Raw genomic sequence first — 11,811 nt, 5'->3', positions numbered from 1 at the left:
GTGGGTTTAAAGAATCAAGAAACATGCAAATAACCACTTAGGCTCCAGCTTCAAACTAGACCAAAGATATACTGCAGCTTCTGTGAAGCCCTAATACTGTGAGAAGGCCTATTTAAGCAGATGACAAACCAAGTAATCTTAATACACTTCAGTGTGAGATGATGATCTCATATCCGAGTTACATTACTCAATTTCAGGTCAATGAATGGCCAAACCCAATTCAAGCCATCAGAATGTGTCAATTGTATGCCTAAAGCGTATTTTTGCCCAACCTATTTAAAACAGCAGAGTATTTTGTCTAATTTGACTTCAATCTTATTATTTAAATATGTACAAAAGCTAAATTTACTGTGGTCCTGAACTCTGCCAGCACTTGTCCATTGTTTGCAACTTAAATTCACTAAAGGGATTGGAGCGTTTAAACATGTAATAGGGTCAGGTTGGAGAGGGTGGTGGATAGGGTGGTGGTGTGAGTATGCCTTGCCAAAATATAAACGTGTCCATGATCCTGAGGGAATGTATATCAAACATTCTTCAAGTTGATGATTTTCCATTATGTCAGTGTCTATAATGCAATGAATCATTCTGTCTTTGAAAACGAAAACATTCTCCTCTTCACAGCCGTTAGCAATGATGAGTGCCAGAGAGGTACAGCCATCCACCTCACTCAGTATTGCTAGAGTATAAATGATGGAAAATTTCATGTATTTCTTTGATGGTCTAGGACCATAATATGTCTACACTTGTTTGGGTGGAAATGGTATATTAGGCAAGTCAGATATGTGCCTACAATAGATGCTCCTGTGTCATTTGAGTACTGCAGCAAATGCTGTTGAGCGCAGAGAACAGGTAAAATGGCTTTGATCTAAATTTCTTCCATCACTTATGGCAATAGTTGCATGGGAACAGCAAAACTAGCAAGTCCCCCTCCAAGTCCCACATCATCCTGACTTGGAAATCTATTTGTTTTCTATCATTGCTACTGGGTTAAAACCCTAGAACTCCTTTCCTAACAGGACTGTGGGAGTGCAGGTGGTTCAAGAAGGTGGCTCACCACCAGCATCTGAAGAGTAAATAGGGGTGGGCAATAATTGCTGGATTTGTGAGTTGCGCCCACATCCCATGAACAAATACAAAGTGGTATTTTGTAAAACAAGCTTAGTAGATAAAAGTTAAGAAAATCTTATTTGGTGGAGCATATTGTTCATCAAGTGTAATACTTTATAATTAGTTAGGACTATGACCAAAATAACTAATAGCACTCATTGTGCTTGGAGCAATGATATTTTCACACCAAGTAAGCTTTGTTTCAAGCAAAATCAGGAAGTGTATGAACGACACTATTAACAATACTGTTAGCAAAAACAATGAAAATTCAGCCCTTCCCCAATTTGATGAATTCACCCAATAATCCCTCCGATACACATTCTGTCTTGTAATACACAGGACTCCAGCTATATTACAATTTTACTTTAAATAATATATATCTACAAATTTCCATTCAATGCTGTGAAATATCAACATCATAGAGGCTGAAATCTAGGATATAATGATTTAAGTTCAAATGATTAAATATTTATGGTATCACACACTTCAATACTAAACCTTCCATTAATATCGGAGAATCTTGTCCCAGCCCCAGTTCCGTTACTGAAACCACTCTACTTATATGGTAGGGCAGCTTTTAGAACAGTTGAATTAACTACACAGTTTGGTTGCAAAACAGGAAGTACCAGTTTGAAGTCCATGGAAATGATATGTGCTGGGTAGCTGATCCATTACTGCCTGTTTTGTGTTCCCCCGAAAAACAATTTCATCCCAATCTCTTCAACTATTTTGCCAGTACTAATCGTTCCTTCCACAAAGGCAGGAATGCTGTAGGCCAGCAGTGGCAGAACCTGCTTGTTTTACTTGCCACTTGATACTCCTGGTGTGTTTTTAATGTGCTATCACAAGTCAGGTACAGCAGCTCAGTCTTTTCATTTGGAGTTGGCTGTAAGTTAATAACTGATTCTGGAGCCTCAACCTTAAGTGGACTTTTTCACTCACCACTTCTTTTTCAAAATCTGAAACTACTCCTCTCATTCGTCAGTACCCCCCTGCATATAACACACATGGGCTCTGAATCCATATTTATATTGGCATAATTGATAAAACCATACCTCAAGAATTCATCTTTATTCTGCTCTGTTCCCGATTGAAGTTTCTTCTTTGTAGGCTGTTAACCAGGGGCCCTAGAGCTCTATCATTGCTCCGTCCTGCTTTGAACACTGCTGAGCAGTTCTCTCCAGCAGATTCAGATGTGAGATCCTAGCCTGTAGGTACACTGCCTATTTGTGTCTCTGGCCGTCTCTTCCTTATAACAAACTGATCCACCTTCACAGTCCTCTTGCCTTGTTTGCTTACAACTGGAAAATGATTTTGTGCCAAAGGTGTATATGCAGGGCATGCTGACCTGCTCACTGCTGCTCTTATGTGCTCACTGCGTACAGCCTCATTTTGTTCTCATTTTAATGCTGGTAGCATTCACCATTCTCTGTTTAAATGCCAGTAGCAGCCAGTGGGTGCTTCTCCTGCAGGAATGCCATGACCGATCAAGCCGCTATCCTCCCAAAAACCCACCTGTGCCTCACCCGCAGGTTGCAACCCGCATTTTGGAAAAACCCTGCTTTAGAAACGACAAAGCAAAAAAGAGAAAAATATATATAGTGGAAGGAGGTTAACAATAAAGATAAAATTCTGCAAATGAATATGAACTCGGGTCAGCATCTGAAAGTGAAAGTTAGCATTTCTAATAATCTTTATTAGTGTCACAAGTAGCAATGAAGTTATTGTGAAAATCCCCTAGTCACCACACTCTGGCGCCTGTTCAGGTACATATCAGGGAGAACTCAGATTGTCCAATTCACCTATCAAGCATGTCTTTTTGGACTTGTGGGAGGAAACCGGAGCACCCAGAGGAATCCGATGGAGACATGGGGAGAACGTGCAAGACTCCGCACAGGTAGTGACCCAAGCTGGGAATCGAACCTGGGTCCCTGGCACTGTGAAGCAACAGTGCTAGCCACTGTGCTACCGCGCTGTCCCCTCCTTGGTCAAATTGTTAATTTATCTTTCTCTTTTAGATGTTGACCACTCAGTATTCAATTGTTGGTGTAATTCATGGGCACGCAATGCTGACTTTCAACTAGACTAGTTAAAAGAGTTATAGGTGTTGTACTATTGTGACGCGTGAAGGATTTTAGGAATTTTGGCTTCTAAATATCGGGACAAGTTAAGGGTTAAAAGCCTTGAATTATAGTATTCTTCACTGTACTAGTCATGTTTTTTAAAACGATTTTGATTTGTAAAGGCTTGGATACCCCTAGGAAACGGCATGTGACATTGACCAGAGGAATGTGGTTTGATTGGGGAAGACCCCAGGGAGTTAATGTGCTTTTGCAGATTGCAGAGATAATTTGTTTTTCAGTGTGGGGAGATTAGGGCATTGCTGGGTCGAGCCCAGGAATGCAGAGAGGCAATGGATTTTTGGAGAAGCTTTGGGAAAGAGGAGTTGAATTCTGATCTGCCTGACACTGAGGGCACAATTCTCAAACAGTAGGATAGTTTTCAAAGAGTAATAACATGTAAAGCAGAGCAGTCTTGTCTTGGGAACAAGGAGGAAGCTGAAACACACCAGTTGAATCAGCTTTTTGAAGATATTCAGCCAGAGCCTGAAGGGGTTCTATCAGGAGCCAACCCTGTTTTCTAAAGCAAGTATTACTCTATGCCCTACTGATTTTAAGATAGGTTCAGAGCTGTATTTTTCTTTTGTTCTCTAATGGGAAATTGTGTCAGATTGGAAGCTGTTCTTTCTGGGTGTGAAGTTAAAATTTTAATATTGTATTCATAAGAAAGTTTTGTTTTAGAAATAACCAAGCCCTATTTCTTCATGCAATCACTCCTGGAGGGAATCATTCTTTCCGCACAGTCTTACAAATAAACTAAAATGTTGGGGTGCCGATCCAGTATCCTAGCCACTGTCGGGGTCTGGTCAGGGACCGTAATATTATCAAGAGATAAATGGTGAAGAACATAAATAGTGGTGGACCCTAAAATCACACAAAATCGCAGACAGTATAAATACATTAAAATCTCATCTCTGCGCTTCACGTGCAAAATCAGTTGCCTAAATCTAGCTGAATTTCCGTTCAAACGTACAAATGAATCATGGGGGTGGGTGGTGGAGAGAGAAATTCGACAAGTTGTATTCAAATTCGTCCAAAATTCAGCTCAGGATTAGAGTAATCTTTCTCCAACTCCCAGCGGACCTTTCTTTTGCGTGTATGCATGTTCCAGACATAACGTAGTCAATGCTGCTCACCCTGCGAGCTCACGGTGCTGGCTGCTATTCTAACTTCCCCTTGTATTCAGTGATTAAGGCTGTACTGGCGTCAGAGTTTGGCTGACGCAGGGTCAGGTGGTTCTGACTTGTTGTGGAGCTGCTTTATATATATAGGGAGCTGTCCGACTGCTGAAATTCCAGTCCCACTCGCTCCAGCCGCTCTCGCACGAAAGGCAGGTGATGTTTTCAGACGAAAGGACTTCATTTTAAAACGCAGGTAAACCTTTTTGTACGGCACGGCCGAGGCACTCAGTCTGTCTTCAAAGGAGGTGATCGCGGCTGCTAATAATCCCGTTAACCGCGCCGTTCTTTCCATAGCAACCTGATGCGCTTCTGTGAATGGTACCGCGCTCCCGATTCACCTCAAACCCTTTGGCGCGTTGGCATTTACACACTTAGGTGAACTGATGTATTTTGCGTTTTGTTTAAAAGCCTTTTAATGGTGAATTCCGGAGAGGTGACAGACTGTAGAGACCAACCCCGCCCCCCCCCCCCCCCCCCCCCGATCTGAAGTTTTGGTGAAGTAAAGCTTTAACCGAATGTAGTGGAATAAACATGATGGGCTATTTCTCCAAACTTCAGTCAAAATGAACCTCGCGTTAGAATCTGTTAACATCACAGGGCGACTTCAGTAGTCTCCTTTCGTCTTGTTGCGCATAAGAGATGTCCTTTTCCAGCTATCAGTGGCAGGCAGGCAAATAAATTGCCACGTTGCCGTGGCAACAGATACTGCAGCATTTGCAGACCCAGCGAAGCCTGCGGTGAAAAACACAACACGCCGGGTGGATTTAGCATTGGCACAAATAAAACCAGCTCGCAACGGGTGGCAAATATCGTCTTGGAACTGTCTAACCGGAAACGCCCCGGTTGCCTAAACGCTTGCATTGCTCCCCATTTCGAGGAAAATCTTAACCTCGTTGAGAAAACACACAAAATTTCAGTTAATATCCAGCCATTCGTTGTGTCTTAGTTTTATAGAGAGAGAAAAAACGCCTCTTTCCAAGTACAAAGGAGCGTTTAAAGTGCTGGAAAGAATTTTACCAATCGGCGTATATGGGATATTTAGTAAGTTGTAGCTGGGAAGACACAGAGCGCAAGATATTTTTATTCTGGAAGTTTGAAGTTGCAAATTAAAATGTAAGTCATTTTGTTTTTGTTTTATTTCCCCAGTTCTGGGCAACATTGTAAAGATGGCGGTGATGGAATCATTTCCAAGATGCACGATATTAATCCTCAGCATCCTACTCTATTCCGACTCCCTTCTGGCTGCTTCCTTGGTGCCCACCAGGTACGATTCGAGCACCTTTAAAGAAAGCCCGTACAACTCTCCGAACCCGGATATGATTAAAGCCCTCGAGTTCATTGAGAATTTAAGACAAATCAGTGAAGACACACCCATCCCAGACTACGATGCGCGAGGCACTTTCCGACCAGTTCAAGAACACCTCTTTAAAAAGTTACAGGGAGGTGACCGAGAGAGTCAGCAGTGGGACACCGCCAGGGAATCTGTGGGCGAGGGCAAGGCCGAATGGCCCAAACTCTTACTGCAAGCACTGCTGCAGGCGGAAAGCAATGGCAGAATCAATGGCAAACCTTCCAGTTCAGGAGCTCGGCGCTATCACCAAGAGGAGAGGGCAATGGGGCTTTTGGGTGACCAGCAAGACTACGATGGAGACGAGGTGCCAGAAAGCGACAGAATCGAGCAAGTGTCAAGGAGGCACCATGTGGCTTTCCCAGAGGACAGGTACAGGGTCAGTCCCTATAAGCGCACCAATGAAATTGTGGAGGAAGAGTACACTCCCCAAAGCCTTGCCACCCTGGAGTCTGCCTTCCGTGAGCTCGGCAAACATGCAGCTTCCCACAAGGAACGGGGAAGGCTGGAGGAGGAGCATTTCCGCAAAGACGAAGAGGATGATATCTCCCAGGACAGGGACGTCTCCTATGAGGATGTGGCAGACGGAGAAGGCTGGAACTCGGTTGAAATGAAGAACAGGCATCAGCAGAAAGCGACGAGATTTCAGGACGAGGAGGCAGAGGTGGATCAAGACTCGGAGAGAGGAGGAGGCAGGGGGAAGAATCCCGGAGCTGGTTTCGGTGAGGCCGAGTTGGACCAGCTGGATTCCCAAGAGAAAGCCACACTGGAGCAAGGCAGCGAGGAGGAGATGCCAGACGCGGCGGCAGACTTGATGCTCCAGTATTACAAAGGGCTGCAGGACAGAATGGAAGGGGGGCAATGGAAAAGGGAATCCGGAGCAACCGATGGAGACAGGAAGGTGGGAAATGAGAGAATGCCGAACAGGCACTCCAGAGTATCCCAGGGTGGAATTGACCCACAGGTAGTGAACCAGTTGGTGGAACTGTCCAGCAGACTGCAAATACCACCGGATGATATCGTCAAGATGCTGAGAGAGACGGAGCAAAGGAAGCAAGGGGAGCTCCAGGCTGGGCTGAGGGACTGGGCTGCTGAGAGCTCGGAAACGGCTGGAGAAGACAAAAGGTTCAGGGAAACCCACACCCGGGGCCACAAGGCAGCAGAGAGCGCAGTTGAAGATCTCACTCCAGAAGACATTCTGAGTATCCTGGGGCTGGATGATAGGATGCTGGACAAGCCGGCCTATTTCCCAATGGATCAGCCGGAACCCCATTTGTCCGCAAGGTTGAAAGGGGATCGCGACCGGCAGTTGTACGGACACGGAGGCGGCAGGGCACACGACCAGGACATCAACATCGAAGACGGAGAGCTGGCCAGGTACCTGGAGGAGATGCTGGCCAAGAATCCCGACTTCCTGAATTCAGCCGGCTACCAGGACCCCGGCAAAGAGTTTCTGCGGGGCATGAACCCCCGGAAAGCTGCAGAAATCATGTCAGTCATCAATAGTCTTGCAGGGAACGATTACCAGGCCCCCCGAAGACAGCAGAACGGGGAAGATACTTCGCCAGTCATTCAGAAGTTAATGGAATTGATAAATGAGCAGAATGAAGAGCGGGGTGGCTCGGTAAAGGCATTAAACAGAGGAATGTTCGGCGGTGATGTCTAAACTGTATTAGTGAAGAATAATGGGTTGTCTTTGTTAGCAGATGAAACGGTAGATTGTCTAATCATCAGTTAACGTCCTTACTTAGTCAAGATGCCCGCAGTTAGCATACATGGACAATGACTTGAGTGTAAAACCTCTATTGTGAACAGGAGGTGGTTGCAATGAATCTTTCACCACCAGCTTTTCGGCATTATTTGAGCTGTGAAAATGTTTACTTTTGAAAGTTCTCAAACGTTGTGACACTTCTTGGCTGAAACGTGTGTCCATTAAGGCATTGTTAACCCGTTAGCATACTCCCGGTCGTTGGTTGATTTTTTTCCCCCCCGAAATAAAATTATGTTTTTTCTTAATTACCGAAATGAGTTCGTTGTTCTGTTCTTTCTTGTGAAAAGCTGAGAATAAAGTAGCATTATTAAACTAAAGAAGCATTTGTTCTTGTACATCTTCCTCGTGTTGTTGTGTGACTGAAGACACCAAAGCCTACCATTGAATTCCTGCTATTGGGCAGGATCTCTGTTGGCGATGCCTTAATCGCGAAATGCTAAAATCGCAGTGGGCACCGATTTGACACCAAATCGCAATTCTCCGTCACCTTGACACCGGCATCAATGCGGTCTGGAACCCACGTACAGTAGATACCATTTGCATATCATTAGCGGGCCCGAACCAGTATCTCTGTGGCCTCCGCGGTGCTCCGCCTCCAATAGGTTGAGTATCCGACGGCGCGCTTCACTTGTACTTTTAAACATCGTGAAACTGGAGAAACAGTCTTGGAGGGCTGCTCTGGTTTCGACCAGGATCTGCATGCTCGCGGCCATGGAGCACGGGGAGTGGACGATCACTGTCTGGGATTGCGGTACAGCACGCTGTGACAGTGCCACCACCTTCTAGGGTTGTGTCACATCAGCCAGTGACTGCATCCTCTCCCTTTGGGACTGGGCCACTTCTCTCTGTGTCTGCGCCATGTCGGTCAGTGCCTGGGCAATGTTCCCAGTGTTATGGGCCAGGGTTCAGAAATTCCAAAGTATATTATGAAGTCTACCTGACCTATAACTTTTGATGTTGTATTTGGCTAGGATGAGCACAAGAGCCTACCCTTCAGGTGTTATTCATCAGTCATCCCAGACACCTTAAACAAACAGGCTTTATTCTAAGAACTTAATTAACATTTATATAAACACACAGCAAGAATTTTCATCAATTACAAACATAAATACACCTCTCAGCTACAGCAATCTATGAATAACACTTATTGAATTGCCCCTTAACTGTTCCAATTCAAAAACAAAATTCCATAAACCAAAAACCCTTATTCAAGGGCGTGGTCCAGCACTCTGCATTCTCACTTGAATGAGACTGGCTTTCCCTGAATATATCTTTTAAGTTACCAAAGCAGGTAGTCACAACCTGTTTACTTCTGGAACAGATATTTAAATTGATAACAGAGAGAGACAGGTCAAAACACTTCTTTCTCCTTGTTTGTAGTCCACAGCAGTCAAAAACTGAAAGCAGAACCAAAAACCTCATACAGCCACAGCCCAGCTCCACCCACACAATGACATCACTGAAGCCATGTGATAAGATAAAAACCTTTCTTAAAGGGACACTCACATGACACCACCCATGGCCTGCTGTGACTGGACTACACTCAGGTGTGCCGCTATGATGTCCAGGTGGCTCTGGCACATGGTTGCCTGTGAGTCAGCAACCCTGCCCTGGGCCAGTGCCTGCACAGAATGCCCCAGGCCTTGGACATGCTGATTCATCACTAAAACCGTTAGTTAAAACCCTCTGCTCAGCCACAGTGAGGGGCCGCCGGTCCAGCGGTCCCCTAATGCATCCACCATGGACGCCGTGATGTGTTCGCCTGGGTGGCACACATTGTCGACACCACCACCTGCATGTGGTTGGACTCCTTCAACGGTGCCTGCAGGTACTGAATGCTCGCCGACAACCCCTCATGTAGTCCCTGACTCTGTGACTACATCTCCAGATTGATGGGACTGCCCGTTCCAGAAACCCGATACCTGCCTGGACTGCAGGTATTCCCTGGGGTCGGCCCGCCCTCTGACAGTCCTCCCCTCCGGGTTTTCTTATCTCCACCTGCTGTACCAGATCAGCTGTGTGGTGCACACCAGAAAGTGTCCCAGGTGCGTTTTCGCTAAAGTGTCTCTGGGATGGTGGAGGGTGTCGGAGATAGCTGTGGCGGGAAATCACTGCGATCATCCAATCAAGCTCCGGGGTCTCTTGAGTCTTGTGCGGAGGGCTGGTGTCTGAGCTGCTCCAATCGCTGCTCAATGCACGGGGGTGGGGTGGGGGTGGGGGGGTTCCTCCAATGGTGGTACTGGCTGGGGGTGGGTGGTGCCAGATGGACCTGCCCTATCACCAGCAGGTCCTGTAAGACACAAGACAAGACGCATGATTAGACCGCGGGCCGGGGGCGAGTGTGTGGTTGGGGGGTGATGGTGTGGGGGTGTGGCTGGTGTGGGGGCAGTGTTGGGGGGAGGGGGTTGATGCACATGGCATGGGGAACCGCAACTAAGTGTGGTCTCACTTCCTCGCCCACGGCCAAACTCCGCTTGGCGACCTCCCTTTCCTCTGGGCCGCCAACTACTTCCAGAGCCCTCTGCTCAGCCACAGTGAGGGGCCGCCGGTCCAGCGGTCCCCCTCCTGCCTTCTCCCGCTCTCGGTGGTTGTGCGTTGTATTCTCCTGGGGCGGAGGTGGGGAGGGTGGGGGGGGGGGGAGAGGACAAAAAGCAACAGTGTTAGACAGTCCAACACATGCAACACATGGGATGAGTAACTGGTGGCCTCAGTGGCCTGGGCATCTGGCCAAGGCAGCTGGTATGAATGTAGTGCAGGGTGGGGGTTCGGCCACCCTCCAGGTGGGGGTGGGTTGTAGGGTTACGGGGCATTAGTGCCAGGGGCACAGTGCTGCCTACTCACCATGGCCACCCTGAGGAGATCATGCCATTTTTTACAGCACCGCTAGTCTTTGCGGACTACGTTGTCCACGGCGCTAACTGCGTCTGCCAACTGCACCCAGGACAGCCACGGCTAGCAGCCTCCTTCCCGGGCCAGGGTACAGGGTATTCCTCCTCTCCTCCACAGCATCCAGGAGGGTCTCAAGCTCTGCACCCGTGCAATGTGGGGCCCCGCGTCTTACTGTCAGCTCGCTGGCTGAGGTGGTGTGTGTGGGGCGTGGAATGTGTATATGCGGCTGCAACTTGTCAGCCTCTTGATTGTCAATCCTGAAACTGGCGAATCCGGCACCATTTCTCATCGGAATCGAATGTGTTCCATGTGGCGTCGGTGCTAGCCTCTTAACCGTAGCTGAATCGGTTCAGGTACAGCACCAGTTTTGCTGTCATGAAGGTCCACGAATTCTGCATCGGCGTAAACACTTTCAGAAAGCGAGAATTCTGCCCATTAGCTCTGCTGCACAGAACTAAGAGCCCTGGCTCCTGATGAAGAATAGTGTGGATACATCAAAAATAGTTGCTTCACTGGGCAGTCTGCTTGTGAGCTTGCACAAAATGGCTGAGAACATGGAGGAGCCCAACTCTGCAATGTCAGGGGTTCATATAGACTATCAGGGAAATTTGGTTAAACATTAAGTGAGTGGGCAGCTCCATGCGGCCTATCATATTTGAACCCCTGGAAACAGCTCTGACAGCTTGTCTCTCTGCTTTCACTGCTGCTATTGAAGCTCGGGCTGCTGCCATCTTAGCTTTGGGGCCCACAATTGAGAGAGACATATAAAGCATCCAATTACATCTGCACCTCATTGTTATGTAAAACATTAATAATCTGGTGGTTTGGCCCCAGGACAGTTGGTATTGGCTCAATGGGAGAGGCAGCTGCTATTCTTTATCAGGAAAATAGCATGCTTGCACACCCCATCCATTCTGCCTGTGCTGTTCTCAATGCTGCAGTCTGCAGTTAGGTACTTAAAGCCTATCGCTACACAAGATCAACAACCATTTCCATCCAAAATATCCCTATTGGAAACTCACCAGCCATCCATCTCACGAATGGAGCCACTGGGCAGACGCTGCATGGGAACACTGGAATAGGTAAACAAGCCCGGCAATAGAGGCTTGAACAAAAGATATTCTTAATTTAGCAAGTTGTCTGTTACCCAGTTACAAAGTGAATTATTGCTGTACTCAGTTGCAATATTTGAAGTCACATGAGCGAAATACACAAGAAGTTGAACTGCAGGAGAATAGCCAGATGGTGGCAATGGGCACAGTGATTATAAGGATAAGGGGATAAGGCAGCACGGTAGCACAGTGGGTAGCACTGTTGCTTCACAGTTACAAGGTCCCAGGTTCGATTCCTGGCTTGGGTCACTGTCACTGTCTGTGTGGAGTCTGCACGTTCTCC

The 11,811-nt window shown here is 47.0% G+C and overlaps 1 protein-coding gene across 1 annotated transcript; it reads left to right on the top strand.

Annotated features, from left to right (window-relative positions):
• The first annotated feature begins 4,423 nt into the window (after nucleotides 1-4,423).
• scg2a (secretogranin II a) lies at nucleotides 4,424-7,781 on the top strand. The gene is made up of 2 exons (XM_072474528.1): nucleotides 4,424-4,601; nucleotides 5,555-7,781. The coding sequence occupies exon 2, from the start codon at nucleotides 5,575-5,577 to the stop codon at nucleotides 7,420-7,422; it is 1,848 nt and encodes a 615-aa protein (XP_072330629.1). The 5' UTR covers nucleotides 4,424-4,601; nucleotides 5,555-5,574; the 3' UTR covers nucleotides 7,423-7,781.
• The last annotated feature ends 4,030 nt before the right edge of the window (nucleotides 7,782-11,811 follow it).

Source organism: Scyliorhinus torazame, chromosome 14, assembly GCF_047496885.1.
Source record: "Scyliorhinus torazame isolate Kashiwa2021f chromosome 14, sScyTor2.1, whole genome shotgun sequence".
Lineage (NCBI taxonomy): Eukaryota > Metazoa > Chordata > Chondrichthyes > Carcharhiniformes > Scyliorhinidae > Scyliorhinus > Scyliorhinus torazame.
The sequence above is the reverse complement of the archived record's forward strand: the minus strand, read 5'-3'. Positions and strand labels throughout refer to the sequence as shown.

Excerpts from the sequence above, each read along its gene's own strand:
- scg2a (XM_072474528.1), top strand. The coding sequence starts at position 5,575 with ATGGCGGTGATGGAATCATTTCCAAGATGCACGATATTAATCCTCAGC.